General features: G+C 43.6%; 1 protein-coding gene across 1 annotated transcript in view; it reads left to right on the top strand.

Moving 5' to 3' along the window:
• The window catches only part of EZH2 (enhancer of zeste 2 polycomb repressive complex 2 subunit), a gene marked incomplete in the record, with an annotated part of 2261448 nt that overhangs the window by 1441686 nt on the left and 804552 nt on the right, over nucleotides 1–15210 (top strand). Inside the window, 1 exon segment of the mRNA XM_044064800.1 lies at nucleotides 13006–13100. Within this exon segment, the coding sequence (XP_043920735.1) occupies nucleotides 13006–13100 (95 nt within the window).

The following is a 15210-nucleotide window of genomic DNA, read 5'->3' as shown; positions in this document are numbered from 1 at the left end:
GTCCTTTTCCTGAGAAAGCCTCTCAGTCTATGCCTTTCCCCCCTCTGCCTCTCCTCCCAAAGGTTCTACTAAAGATCAAACAGGACAAACCAAGGACAATCCTGATTGCATCAGACTGGCCACGCCAGCACTGGTATCCTCTCTTGCACAGTCTGACAGTGCTACAACCATGGCACGTGCCTCAGACCCCTTCTCTGCTGTCCCATCAGGGGGGACCAAATTCTGCACCCTCCGCTTCAGACCCTGAACCTTGCAGCCTGGCTAATCTCCCTGAAGTCAGCTCTAGCAACCCTCAGTAAGCAGGTGCTGAATGTCATTTTTGAGGCAAGGAGGCCTAGTACTAGAAAATCCTATTCAGAAAAGTGGAAAAGATGCTGTTCCTGGAGCCAGTCTCAAGGGAGGGACACAGCTGTGCCCAGCTTACCTCATATACTAGATTACTTAACAGAAATGCTCCACAAGGGCCTATCCTTCTCTTTAATTACGTTTCATGCCTCTGCCATCTTAGCTCATTATAATACTGAGCCACCCCTCTTCTCTCATCCTCTGGTAAAACAGTTCCTTAGAGGGGCCAAAGATTTAAGACCCCCCCCCCCAGGAGAGCTCCCACTCCAGCCTGGGACCTTAACTTTGTATTGGAAAAACTTGCACTTCCCCCCTTTGAACTGGCTGCTACAGCAGAGTTGAAATTCCTCTCATGGAAAACAGCTTTACGTCTAGCCATCACTTCAGCAAGAAGAGTGTCCGAGCTGCAGGCCCTTATGGCAGTGGAACCCTTCATTATCTTCCATGCGGACAGGGTTTCCTTCAGGACTAACCCATCTTTTATGCCCAAGGTGGTGTCTAGTGTGGCTTTAAACCAGTCCATTCATTTGCCTACTTTTTTCCCTAATCCTCAAAATAAAGGGGAAAGGATACTGCATTCTCTAGATGTTCACAGACAGCTTAGATTCTATTTGGACAGGACTAAGCCTCTCAGAAAATCTGACCAACTGCTAGTCAGCTTTGCTGCAGGGGCAGAGGGGGAAGGCCATTTCAAAGCAAACTATATCAAAATGGATAGTACACTGCAGCCATTTCTGCTGCAAGTACCATGGAAAACCTACCCCACAGGGGATCAGAACGCATTCCACTAGAGCTACCTCTAACTCTACTGCATTTCTCAGAGGAGTCCCTACCAGGGACATCCTGGAAGCTGCAACCTGGAGCTCTGTCCACACTTTTACCAAGCATTACCACTTGCCTATCTTATCTAAATCCAGAGCTGGATTTTCCACAGCAGTCTTACAGGGCCTGATTGCCAGGCCTAATGCTTCTTAATCTACCTCCACCCTTCCTCAGCTTTGTGAATCAACCCAAATGTGATGACTGCAACAGTGAAACACAAAGAACATAGTACAGTTGTGTACACTTACCATAAATGTAGATTTATTTATTTATTTATTTATTTATTTATTTATTTATTTATTTATTCCAGTTTGATAACCGGGGAGGTCCACTGGGCTGTGGTGCCCATTTTCAGTGGAGGCCCGGGGAGAAAAGCTCCGCAAAACAAAGTTTTTAACATAAACAATTTACAAAGATAGCTTAGATTACTGACATTGAATTTTGTCATCAAGAAAGAAATAAACATTCAGTACAATTGCATTCAGTTCATAAGGCAAATAAGAGAATAACAGAATAGCTAGATTTTACATTTAGTTAAGATTACGAATTTGCAATTGAGAGTGAGGTTAGTAAGGTAAGATGGTTAGCCAGGAGAGAAAGAGGAGGAGAGTTTGAGAGGAATGGTTGGAAGGGTACAGTTGCATTTCCAATTTAGGTAGAGGTAGGAATGAAGTTGAGATTTGAAGTTATTAAGGTTGTTGCAGGTTCTCTGGTAGGAGGGTAGAGCATTCCATTTTTTTGCTAGGGTAAATGTTAATAAGAGCTGCCCAGCCGGGCGTTTGGGTTTTTGAATGGAGATCAGGTTTTGGTGAGAAGATCTAAGGGGTCTGGGGGGGGGGGGGGGGATATGGTTGTAAAATATTGGATAGTGCAGGGCAGTTAGATGGTTGGAACAATAATGTGTGGACTATGGTTAATTGGTGAAAGTCTAGTATGTTAGGGAGTTCAAGCCAGTCTATAGTGTGAAGGGAAGTGCAATGGTGAGAGGAGGATTTTGCACTGGTGGCAAATTTGGAGATTTTGTTGTAGCATGCCTCCAGTTTGGAAGTAAGTGTGGAAGATAAGTTAGTGAGCAGAGGATTACCATACATTAGAGTGGGAAGGAGATAGGTGGAGGCAAGAGTTAGTCTGGAGGAAGGAGAGAGGAAGTGGTTGTTTCTATAAAGTAGGCCCAGTTTCATGTGAGTTTTTTTGATGTTTTGTTGGATATGAGAGTTAAATTTTAGTTGATTGTCAATTGACACCAAGAAGTTTGGCTGATGAAACGATCTCAATAGGGGAATTGTTAAGGCTGGTGATTTGGAGAGAGTTTTCATCAAGAGTGGAAGATTTTAGAGGGGGAGAATAGAAGGATCTTAGTTATTGGCATTAAGAGAGAGGTGATTTTGGAGCATCCAGATGTTCTTCATCTCACATTGCTGCAGTCATAACTTATGGGTAGTCCGCTGTCCTCTGTCGGCCCGAATACCAAAGTATTAGGCTGACGTCGGTCATGGGCGCTCAGATCTGACGTCAGAGCATCAAGGTATTAAAGCGCATGACCGATGTCATTTCCTCAGTCTTTTTTGCCGCATGGTCCGAAGCAGAAGCAGCGTTTGCAAGTGCCGTTCGGCGTTCTGAAATTTTCGTATTCTGAGTTTCAGACCGATACCAAGTTGGGCTAAGTACCCCGTTGGGGATTATTTTTGTTTTTTCTTGCCTCAGTTACTTCCGGATGTCAGAAAAAGTGAATAATTGTATTTCTTGTGGGAAACAGATACCACATAGGGATTACCACTCTTTGTATTCCTTGTTTGGGACCTGAGCACAACGTAGTAGGGTGTTGCTTTTGTGCTAGATTTAATAAGCGCACCATTAAACGTAGGTTAGATTGTGCTAGGCTTGTCTTCGGTAAGCGGTGTAATTACAATATGCCGTCGGATCCTCCGACGCCCGCTACCGCGAAGATTGATTCAGAGATTGGAGTTCTGCTAGGTTAATGGCGCTGCAAATCAAAGTGGAATCGTCAGCGTATTGTACAATTTTGGTGCTAGGAATGGCTTTATGGAAGTCATTGATAAAGATATTGAATAGCAAAGGGCCAAGTATAGAGCCTTGGGGTACTCCGGTAGGAGTAGGAAGGAAAGTAGAGGTGGCTTGGCCCCATTTCACAGCTTGGGACCTATTTGAAAGATAGCTAGAGAACCATGAGAGGGTTTTTTGGGAAAGGTTAAGATTAGAGAGATGGTTTAGAAGATGGGTATGAGAGATGGTATCAAAAGCTTTAGATGTTTGAGTGTATTCACTGTTGCAGTCCTGGTTACCCTTCCTCCAGCCCCCTGATTCTTTGCTTTCACTTATCCGTTTTGGTTTGGCATATCTTATACTATATGTATTTGCTTTTTGCTGGGGCTGTTCCACACCATATAACTGCTTCCTATTTTGGAGACACCTGACATCTGGTGCAAGAAAAACTGATGTAATGGTGTCCGCTGCGTGTTTTTATACCCCTGATGACCTGACGTCTTGGAAGAAGCAACAGCATCCGATGCAGAAATCCCAGGACTCTGGTATTCAGGCCGGCTGAGGGCTACCTGCAGGCAGATAATCCAAATGTAATGACTGCAACAGTGAATGCACCCGAACATCTACATTTATGGTAAGTGTACACGGCTGTACTTTTTTGATATTGGCTTTAGTCTTCTATATTCCTTATTATTTTTATTCTCACTTGTTTGTTTTATTGCTGACCCCTAATCTGTTCCAAGAATATCTATGCGTACCCCACTATTCAAGTTCCTTTATGCCACATCCCTGCCCCAGATTATTTTCTTGGTGCTTTAGCTTTCCTGTCTAAATTTTGCTTTTGCATATTTATCAAGACAACAGTCTCACTAGTATGATAAATGCTATGTTAAGATCCATTAGGTTTGTAGTTTTATTTAGTTTAATGCTATTTAATATAGAAATTTAGATTTGGGTCCTTTTACTGGTGATTCAGTTTTTTGATTGTGTTTTTGTTTGTTTTAATGTTGGCAAAGTTTGGTTTATGTTGGTTATCATTTTTGTGCTGTGTGCGCTCGCAGTGTATGAGGTTTCTTTTTATGTGTGAATGGGGCTAAGTTAGTAATTGAGGCATGCAGAGTGGTAATGCTTGGCAATGTGACATATACTCAGTTTCAGATATTTATCACACCTGTTTGACTGTGCATTAAGTAATTATTGCAATCTTTCAGTTCTCCAACATTTCTGATCATGCCACTAACACACTCTTAAATCTAATCCTCTTTTGCAAAGTTTAGCCTGCTTCATCCCACTTTTCGCAGAAAGGCATTTGACAAAATCCTCAAGCCGCTGGTCCACTTTTTTAACCTATCCCCGACAACAAGAATAGTACCACCATCCTTTAAGCGCTCCCCTGATGTCCTTCAAGGATGCATCTGCAGTCATAACATATGGGTTGTCCTGCCTCAGGCAGCCCTTCGGTCGGCCGGATTCCAAAGTCTGGGTCTGGCCTCTGCTGATGTCGCACCTTCCCCGATGTCAGAGCGTCTGGGGTATAAAAGCATCAGCCAACACCATTTTCCTCAGTCTTTCTTGCCGCACGGTGCCCGAAGCAGAAGCTGTTCGCAAGTGCCGGTCGGTCAGATCCAGTGATTTCAGCTACCGAAAACTTCAAAAAAGCTAAGTACCCCGTTGGGGACTCTTTCTTGCTTCAGCCGATGTCAGATAAAGTAAATAATTGTTTAACTTGTGGGAAACAAATACCTCATAAGGATTTCCATTCCTACTGCCTTCCTTGCTTAGGCCCAGACCACGACGTATTGTCCTGTTCAGCCTGTGCTTCCTTCAACCGACGAACTCTTAGACATCGGTCGGAGTTTGCAGAGGAATTTTTTGGGGCTAGTTTTGCATATAAAATGCCGTCGGAGACTCCGACATCACATTTGGTGAAAAAAAACGGAAGGACAAGGACCGACACTCGCGGCCCGCGGTTTTGGCTGAAACCACGGTAAGGCCTACTGCGAGTGTCTCGGTTTTGGCCGAAACAGAGTCCTCTGAGATTCCTTCATCCGAATCCACTCAACCGACCACCGAGGCCCGGGAGGCCCCGGCTGAGTCGGCTACCGAACTTCCTACCGAAACCAGTGCCCAGGATATGTCCGACACCATACCTTTGGACATATCTACTCCTGCACGTGGGGCAGCTAGGCCCCCTGCTTCCATGTCCATTAAGGCCTTTTCTAGGGCTAAAGCTGCTAAATTTTCTAAAGCTTTGCCTCCCAAGACTACATCCCAGAGGCCTTCCTCTAGTTCTCAGATCCTCAGCCTTGCAGAGGACCTTATTTCTTTAATTAGAGGTTCACAACCTCACCCGGACAGGGCCTCTCACCCTCCACCAGACAAAAGGCCCAGGACTGAGCCTTCTGACCCACACTCGTCAGATGAGTCCTCGGATGATTCTGAGTTGTCAGACCACCAGGAGGAGGCTTATTCGCCCTATGAGGATTCTGATGCAGAAGAATCTATCCCTTGACCTCCCTCCTGAAGAGTTTTCCTTTGGTGAGACTTTACACTCCATGAGAGAGCATTTTCAATGGCAAGGTCAGGATTTCTCTGATTCTAGAAAAAGATTAAGGACCTTTTTACATTTGCCTCAGCATAGGCCCTTAGCTATACCTCCTGTTTTGAATGTAATTGATGATGTGTACAATGATGTCAGTACAGCCCTGATACTCTCCCCGGCCCCTGCCAAACCTGATAGATACTACAGGGTCCCGGATTCTCATTTTCATCTGTATAAAGCCCATTCTGCAGACCCAGAAACTATTACTCTGGGCCCTAAAGGGGTTGCGGCTACCACTGCCAAAAATCCTCTACCTTCTGAAAGAGAGTCTAGAGCTTTAGAGAGATTGGGAGTTAGGAACCTGAAAGAAGGTATATACTTCTGCAACTCTTTCCGTCAGGGCACTAAATTGTCAATTTCATATGATACAGTACCAAGAGTATTTGTTAGATGAACTGAACAAGAAGCTTTCTTCTCCTGAGCCCCTTGACCGTAAATCCCTTCAGGATTTGGTACACAACTCACAGCAGGTTAGTAATCATTTCTTAAAGTGTGGTTATGCATTGGAGGCTTCATTTCAGTCAGCTATGACTGGGGCAGTTATTCGTAGGCATGCCTGGCTGAAGGAACAATCTTTGCCAGACCATGTTAAAGCTAAACTCCTGGATGCTCCAATGGAGAAACAAAATTTATTTGGCTCCTCTGCTCAGGAGGTCTTAAAAAAGTATGAAGAAAAGTCAAAATCTGTGCAAACAGTTAAGGATGTCCTACAAGTACAACCACCGAGATTCAGCAGAAACTGGCCTACTAAGAATTGGTCCTTTCCAGACTCGGACAGAGCCCAGAGAGGCAGGAACAGATGCCCCAGAGGCAGAGGCCAATCTAGGGGCTCTTACATAGGCAGTCAGTGGCAGCCTGCCAACCAGAGAGGTAGTGCAACAGCAGCAACAACTACTACACCAGGACAGGCTCAATTACTTTACTCTGATTCCACCCACCAGGGCTCAACTGGAAGCACCCTTGGGCAGAAAGCTTGCTTTATTCTCGAAAAATTGGCATTGTATTACAAGGGACTCATGGACACTGCAAATAATAGACAAAGGATACAGGTTCCACTTCCACACTTTGCCAAAAAGAAACGGAATGCCAAACCTACCACCAAATCAGAGGGCAGAGGCTTTAAAGCAGATCAACAACTTGCTTCAAATGAAAGCTATAGAAAAGGTACCACTTTCAGAGAAAGGCCAAGGATTTTACTCGAGACTATTCCTTGTACCAAGAAAAGAAAATCAATGGAGGCCTATTCTCGACCTGTCCGCACTGAATACTTACCTCATTGTGCCAAAATTCAAGATGCTGACCCTACAGCAACTTCTTCCCATGTTGGGCAAGGAGTCTTGGCTGGTGACTCTCTAGATCTCAAGGTGGCATACCTGCACGTCCCTATTCGACCAAACTGCAGAAGACACCTCAGATTTCTTGCAGGATCAGAGCATTATCAATTCTCAGCATTGCCCTTTGGCTTATCTACTGCGCCCAGAGTATTCACAAAATGCCTGGCATCAGTAATTGCACACTGCAGACTTCAGGGGATTCAAATCTACCCTTATCTGGACGACTGCCTTATACAAGAGGACAACAAGGTAAATTTGATAAAAGATTTGGCCTATGCCATCCACCTACTACAGGCATTGGGATACATAGTCAACATCCAAAAATCAAGACTGGTTCCATCCCAAAGGATAACCTTTCTGGGTGCGGATCTAGACACAACCACCCAAATGGCCTTTCTCACAGAAGAAAAACAAAAACAACTTCCGGATTACTTCATGAATCTGACAAGACAAGCTCAGCTTACTGCAAGGAAAATCCTGCAGGCCCTGGGTTACATGGCATCCTGCATAATTCTGATACCACAGGCCAGGCTGCATATGAGAAAATTACAATGGTATCTAAGGAGTGTATGGTCTCAACACAGTCACAGTTTGGAAACTTTGATACCAATCATTCCTTGCCTTCAAAAGGAATTCCTGTGGTGGGCTCAGGCCTGCCAGTCCAACAGAGGGTTGCCTTTCAACAAACCAAAAACAAAACAAACCATCACCACGGATGCTTCAGACCGAGGATGGGGAGCACACATGGAGGGCAAATGTATCCAAGGCCTATGGTCTCAAGGACAGCTACACATGCACATAAACCAAAAGGAAATGCTGGCAGTGATGCATGCAGTCGAGGCTTTCAAACCCTTCCTCCATCAAGGCCACCTGTTAATAAGGACAGACAACACCACGGTCATGTGGTACATAAACAAGCAGGGAGGCACACACTCCTACCCTCTATGCCGGCTGGCTATGAATCTATGGGAGCTATGCCTGAAACTCAATATCCAACTGCAGTCCCAGTTCGTGCCAGGAAAGGAAAATACACTGGCAGACAGCTTAAGCAGAACTACCATGGATGCACACGAATGGATGCTGCACCCAGACATCTTCCAACTCATTACAAAGGCATGGGGAATGCTGGAGATAGATCTGTTCGTCTCCCCCCTCAACCATCAACTGAGGACATTCTGCTCAAGGACATACCACCCACAAGCATGGAGGGTGGACTCTCTCACTTTCAGCTGGAAAGCTCTAAAAGTATATGCCTTCCCACCTCTCCCTTTAATGTACAAGGTTCTACTGAAGATCAGGGAGGAACAGCCAAGAGTGATTCTGATAGCTCCAGACTGGCCAAGGCAACATTGGTATCCACTATTGAGGAGCATGTCACAGGCAAAACCATGGCCTCTCCCCCTATGGCCTCTTCTTCTGACGCAGAACAATTTCAAAATCATGCATCCCAACTTAAAAACATTGCAGCTAACTGCCTGGAAAATCCCTTAAATCCAAAACAAAATGTTTTATCACAGAGAGTGAAGGACATTATCATGGAAGCTCGCCGGCCTTCCACAAGGAAGACATACTCAGCTAAATGGAAAAGATTTTTCATTTGGAACACATCAAAAGGCTTAGATGCGACTGTGGCAAGCATGACACATATTCTGGAATACTTAGCAGAACTGTTCCACAATGGCCTTTCCTATTCTTCCATTAAGATTCATGCCTCAGCAATTTCAGCAGAATACAATGTGGATCCACCTATCTTCTCACTCCCTCTCCTCAAGCAATTTCTGAGAGGGATCAAAAATATCAAACCTCCAAGAAAACCCCCTTTACCGGCTTGGGATCTCAACTTTGTCTTGGAGAAACTAACACTTCCTCCCTTTGAACCAGCAGCAACAGCGGATCTTCAGTTTCTGTCTTGGAAAACTGCATTCCTTTTGGCAATAACTTCAGCAAGAAGAGTATCTGAGTTACAAGCATTAATGGCAGTACAGCCATTTCTTAACTTCCATCAGGACAGAGTTACACTAAGAACTAATCCTACTTTTATGCCAAAGGTGGTATCTAGGGTACCCTTGAACCAAGCTATTCACTTGCCTACGTTCTTCCCAAATCCACAGAATAGAGGGGAAAAACTTCTGCACACCCTGGATATTCACAGACAACTACGCTACTACTTGGACAGAACTAAAAGTAGCAGAAAAACTGACCAACCATTTGTAGCACACACTGCTGGGGTGGAAGGAAAAGCAATTTCCAAACAGACAATTTCAAAATGGATAGGAAATTGCATTCGATTTTGTTACTCCTTTCATGGAAAGTCAGTTCCTGCAAACATCAGGCCTCATTCCACAAGGGCCACGGCCACCACTACAGCCTTCCTAAGAGGGGTGGCTACCAAGGACATTTTAGAAGCTGCTACTTGGAGCTCCGTGCATACATTTACCAAACATTACAATCTACCTTTATACTCCAGATCCAGAGCAGGCTTTGCTACTGCAGTCCTGCAGGGGATCTTAACTACACCATCCTTTTCTTAGTACCTCCTCCCCCAGATTGGCTATGGTATTCTACCCATATGTTATGACTGCAGATGCATCCTTGAAGGACATAGTACAGTGTTGTACCTACCATAAATGTAGATGTCCGATAGGTATGCATCTGCAGTCAGGTTTACCCTCCCTCCTACCCTTCTGTGGTATTCCTAGGGTGTTTACCCCTCTTTTAGCTAGCTGGGGGAATCTATTATGGTGTATTTGTTTGTATATACATGTATATATATGTATATATATAATTTTACAAATGTTTGGAATTCTATTGCATTTATCCAAATTTAGCCTTCCTAGAGGGCACCTGGCATCTGGGGCAAGAAAAACTGAGGAAAATGGCGTCGGCTGATGCTTTTATACCCCAGACGCTCTGACGTCGGGGAAGGTGCGACATCAGCCGAGGCCAGACCCAGACTTTGGAATCCGGCCGACCGAAGGGCTGCCTGAGGCAGGACAACCCATATGTTATGACTGCAGATGCATACCTATCGGACATCTACATTTATGGTAGGTACAAAACTGTACTTTGTTCCTCTCCTTAAATTACCCACACCTCTTGAACTCTGAGACTGCAGGGTCATTTCTAATCTATTCTGTTGCAAATAAAACTTCAAAAACTGCTATACAATTAATTATTCAAGCACATTAATAGCTGTGGTTGCCTCTCAGAGCATTACCATGGCTTCTGTAACTCCTTTAGCACAATAACTTTGCTTACTGCTGCTGACACAACTTAGAGTAATGTAAATGATGGCGTGATTATGGTTAGTGTATTTGTTATAACTCAAGTATTCAAGGCAGTCAGCCATAAAGTACTACTGAATAAACTAAGGTTATTTAACCTTGGAGACTGCTATTATTTGGTTTAATTACTCTCTCTCTAGTAGGACCCTTCAGAGTCTTTTTATTTATTTATTTTTTGTACTTGGCCCTCTTGTTATTTTTACTCTTTATTAATGAATGATATTGGGGAAGATCTCCCAACAATAGAAGTCATGCTATATGCAGATGAGATTCATAGAATCCAGTAAGCTGCAATCAAGACTTCAGCCAACTCTACAAAAATCCTTTTCCAGTCTTTGCCTATGATGCCATACTAATAAGTTTATCCTACTGTGAGAGTAACAAGTCTACCAAGTATTGACATCAATGACCTACAGGCTAAAACCAGCACCTCAGAATAGAAATACTTTGGACTGATGCAAGTCTAATATAGTGCATTTGCAGCTCATACTTAACATCATAAAGTCCTAAGTGATCTTAAATTATATTATACCATGACCCCCCCAAAACGTGCACGCTGATTGGCCAGCGTGCCCGTTGTAAATCGAGTTATACTAATGGAAAAAGGTCCAGTCGCCCGGACTTTTTTCCATTAGTATAACTTCGTTTTAAAACACTGTCTGCTATGTTAAATGGGTTTAACATAGCGAGACAGCTAAAATAAGCGGAGATCTCCGTTGCTTATTTTAAAGCTGTCTCGCCATGTTAAACCCATTTAACAAAGCGAGACAGTGTTAAAAACGGAGAAAGCAAGATCTCCGTTGCTTTTTAGAGTCTCGCTATGTTAAATGAGTTTAACATACGAGACAGTTTTAAAATAAGCAACGGAGATGTCCGTTGCTTATTTTAACTGTCTCGCATGTTAAACTCATTTAACATAGCGAGACTAAAAAGCAACGGAGATCTTCTTTCTCCGCTGTTGCTCACAGCTCTGATGTTCTGCGCAGGCGCAGTACATCAGAACTGCCGGATGCCAGACATCTGCGGAAGGGCAGTAAACAGGCATTATACTATGCCATTATTTAAGAAAAGTAATAGTTTCTTTTCTTAAATAATGTCATGGTATAATAGCAATCACCCACTTCTGGGTGTGGGTAATGCTAAATTTACCCACGGTTGGCTTTGTTTGGTCCCTCGGGCTTCGCCCTCGGGACAAACCACGCCAACCATGAGTAAATTTAGCATTACCCACACCCAGGCGTGGGTTATTGCTATATTATAAATTCTCTCACATACCATCTGCAATTAAAGACAGCAGTAGCCAGAAATGTATTTCTTCCAAAACTTTACTGTCTGCCTCTATACTCTTCTCACAACACCCAGAAATGGCAGATTAGAGAAAAAAAATGTTCTAATTCACTCTTCTTGCAGATTTGCACACCCACCACTGTGACCCAATTAGAAACTGCAAATGGCTGTCAGTAACAAATATAGCTGTTTTCTGTTTAAAACTATACACTCAGGCTACTGCCCACCTCTGAAAAAATTGACTACAAGAGAACAGTCATACTTTTTGAGTAGTAGCAAAGAATACAACATAATGCTTATCCGGCCATGTTTTAAAAAAAAAAAAATACTTTCTCTAGTTCAGGAAGAGACACCTGGAATCACTTGCCACCAGAAATTAAATCCCTTACCACATTACGGCAGTTTAAAAACAAATTACATAATCACATCATGAAGTTATCTGTAAATGCTTTACAAGTAATAGCAAAAAGAGGCTTTGTATTCTGTGACATAGCTAGCGATCTACTAGGTGTACAAATAAGATCGGAACAAACAGCTGGTGTCTTGGTATTCTGGTATGTAGTGTATATAGCAGCATTCTTCCTTAGTACCATTCAGTGTTGATTAGTGCACTTTTTTATACATTGTATGTAGCTGCAAATAGTTGCTTCAGTTTTACTTGTACAAAGTCTATTACATACTAACTTTATATTTCAGTTACTTTTGCTTGCACTGTTTTCTGTTTCCGTCAAAATGTAATGATGCTGATGCATTTTTCTGTTAACTTTGAGTTCGGATCATGGATGAAAAGGGGTCGGTAGGCCAGTCCCCCACCTACCTGTGAATGTAAAACACAGTACATATGTATATGACAGTTGCTGGAATGTATAGACTTAGTATCCAGAAAAACAAGTAACTGGAACAAGTTTGCTTAAAAAAGAGAGGAGAATAATTTTCTTGGTAATTATTATGTTCTACTCCAAGATTGTTGCTTTGTAGAGAAGAAACAAAATTATTTTGTAGTGATTTTTGTGGAGGATATATTTTCTGTATTTGAAAAATTACCTATTCTGATCACTGGTACTGTTCTATATTCCACACAAATATGTAGGCATAAATACATATGAGTGTGTGTGTGAGCAAGTACTCTGTTGCACATACCATGGGTACTGGCACCTTAAGCTTGTTTTCATACTTTTCCTGCTGTAGACCAGTTTACTGTTTTCAGTTGGATTGCATCCTACTGTTTGATAATTCTTCACTTATTAGTGCTACACTCAGGTTAGTTTCACTATGTTTTTGCATAACTTTTCCAGAAAATATAGGGCATGTTTTTTTCCTTCCTCAGGTTTATGACTTTCGAGTAAAAGAATCTAGTATTATTGCTCCAGTTGTCGCAGAAGATGCTGATACACCACCAAGGAAAAAGAAGCGAAAACATAGGCAAGTGCTTATTTTACTTCATTACTATGGTTTTGTTACATTGTCGACTTGGGAAGACTCATATTTTCACTAATAGTTAGGTACAGAGTTCAGTTTTTTAGTCTCCTTTCAGATGCTACACAACTAAAGGCATTAGTAAAAATTGGTACTGGCTGTCCCATTATAACAAGGGCCAGGATATTAATCTGTGATACTGACATGGGATTGAATATCTATTAGAGAACTTAGCTTGAAGGGTGGTCTGAATGGGTGAGCTTGGCTAGCTGTTGTAAGCATTGCCCACTTCATGTGGGAGCAGGGTTTCTGCCACTTTGCTACTTTCTAGTTGATAGTCTAGGCAGCAGCAAAGCATATATGATATTAAAGAACGCAAACCAGTTACAATTCAAATTCAGGAAAAGACCAGTATCCCCATCCTCAGTACCCTCTAGGAAGAAAGAAAAAAAGGTTTTCTGCATGACAGGGGATGACCTACAGATTAAATTTTACAGGCAACACACTGGGGTTATGCACTGGAACATGTCCTTCAAGAATGCAATTGCAGTCATAACATGTGGGTTGTCCTGACTCAGGCAGCCCTCGGTCGGCCGGATTCCAAAGTCTGGGTCCGACGTTGGCTGATGTCGCATTTCTCTCCGACGTCAGAGCGGCTGGAGTACATAAGCATCAGCCGACGCCATTTTCTTCAGTCTTTCTTGCCGCGCGGTGCCCAAAGCAGAAGCAGTTCGCAAGTGCCGGTCGGTCAGCTCCTGTATTCTTTGATACCGAAGTCATCAAAAAAGCTAAGTACCCCATTGGGGACCTTTTCTTGCCTCAGCCGATGTCAGAAATTACTGAAAAAGTTAACAATAGTCTTTCTTGTGGTAAACAAATACCTCATAAGGATTTCCACTCTTACTGTCTTCCTTGCCTGGGCCCAGACCACGACGTCTCGGCCTGTGTAGCCTGTGCTCGCTTCAACAAGCGCACTCTCAGGCGCCGGGCGGAGTTCGTTGAAGATTTTTTCGCCGATAAATTTGCTTACACCATGCCGTCGGATCTTCCGACATCGCAAACTCCCAAAAAGTGAAAAGACCGGGACCGACATCCTCGGCCCGCTTCTACCACCGACTCCACGCCAAAACCTAGCGCGAGTGCTCCGGTTCCCTCTGAGACGGTCTCTCCACCGCTCCGAACCGAAGACACCGCATTACCGACGACTTCGATTCCGGACATCACTCCGACGCCAGTTATCGATTTTCCTCCGGATACCGAAACCGAGGAAATGCCCGAGACCATTGCTGTAGACAAGGTCACTCCTGCACGTGGAGCTGCCAGGCCTCCTATGGCCATGTCTATTAAGGCCTACACTAGGGCTAAGGCAGCCAGCAAAACAAAGCATATTACTTCTAAATCCTTACCTCAGCCTACTCCAGAGACACAAATTATGTCCATGGCTGCTGATTTAATTTTCATGATTAGAGGTTCACAGGCCCATCCTGAGAGAGGATCCCAGCCTCCTTCTGATAAAAGGCCCTGGGTTGAACCCTCTGACCCTGTTCCTTCAGATGAAGATTCTGAGGGCTCTGTCCACTCTGATAGCCAGGAAGAGCTCTTCCAGACCTATGAGGACTCGGATGCAGAAGATTCCATCCCTCGGCCTTCCCTCCTGAGGATATTTCTTTTGGGGAAGTTCTGCACACCATGAGGGAACATTTCAAGTGGCAAGGTCAGGAATATTCTGATTCTAGGAAACGCCTTAGGACTTTCCTTAAGAAGCCCCAGCACAGGCCCTTAGCTATTCCTCCTGTACTTGATGTTCTGGATGATTTATATTCCGACTCTAGTGCTACCCCTGATTCTCTTCCTCCTGCTCCAGCCAAGCCAGACAGGTATTACAGGGTCCCAGAAACGCATTCCCATTTATTCAGGGCCCATACTGCTGATTTGGAATCTATTTCACAGGGGCCTAAAGGAGTTTCAGCCTCCACCTCTAAAAATCCATTGCCCTCCAACAGGGAAGCTAGGTCATTAGAGAGATGGGGCAAAAAGGTTTACACATCCACTACCTTACCTATGAGAGCTTTAAATTGCCTTTTTCATATGTTACAATATCAGGATTACCTGTTAG

This window comes from Protopterus annectens, chromosome 3.part0 (assembly GCF_019279795.1).
Source record: "Protopterus annectens isolate FY-2018-M chromosome 3.part0, PAN1.0, whole genome shotgun sequence".
Classification (NCBI taxonomy): Eukaryota; Metazoa; Chordata; order Ceratodontiformes; family Protopteridae; genus Protopterus; species Protopterus annectens.
Note: the sequence above shows the minus strand (reverse complement) of the source record. Positions and strands in the feature narration are given on the sequence as shown.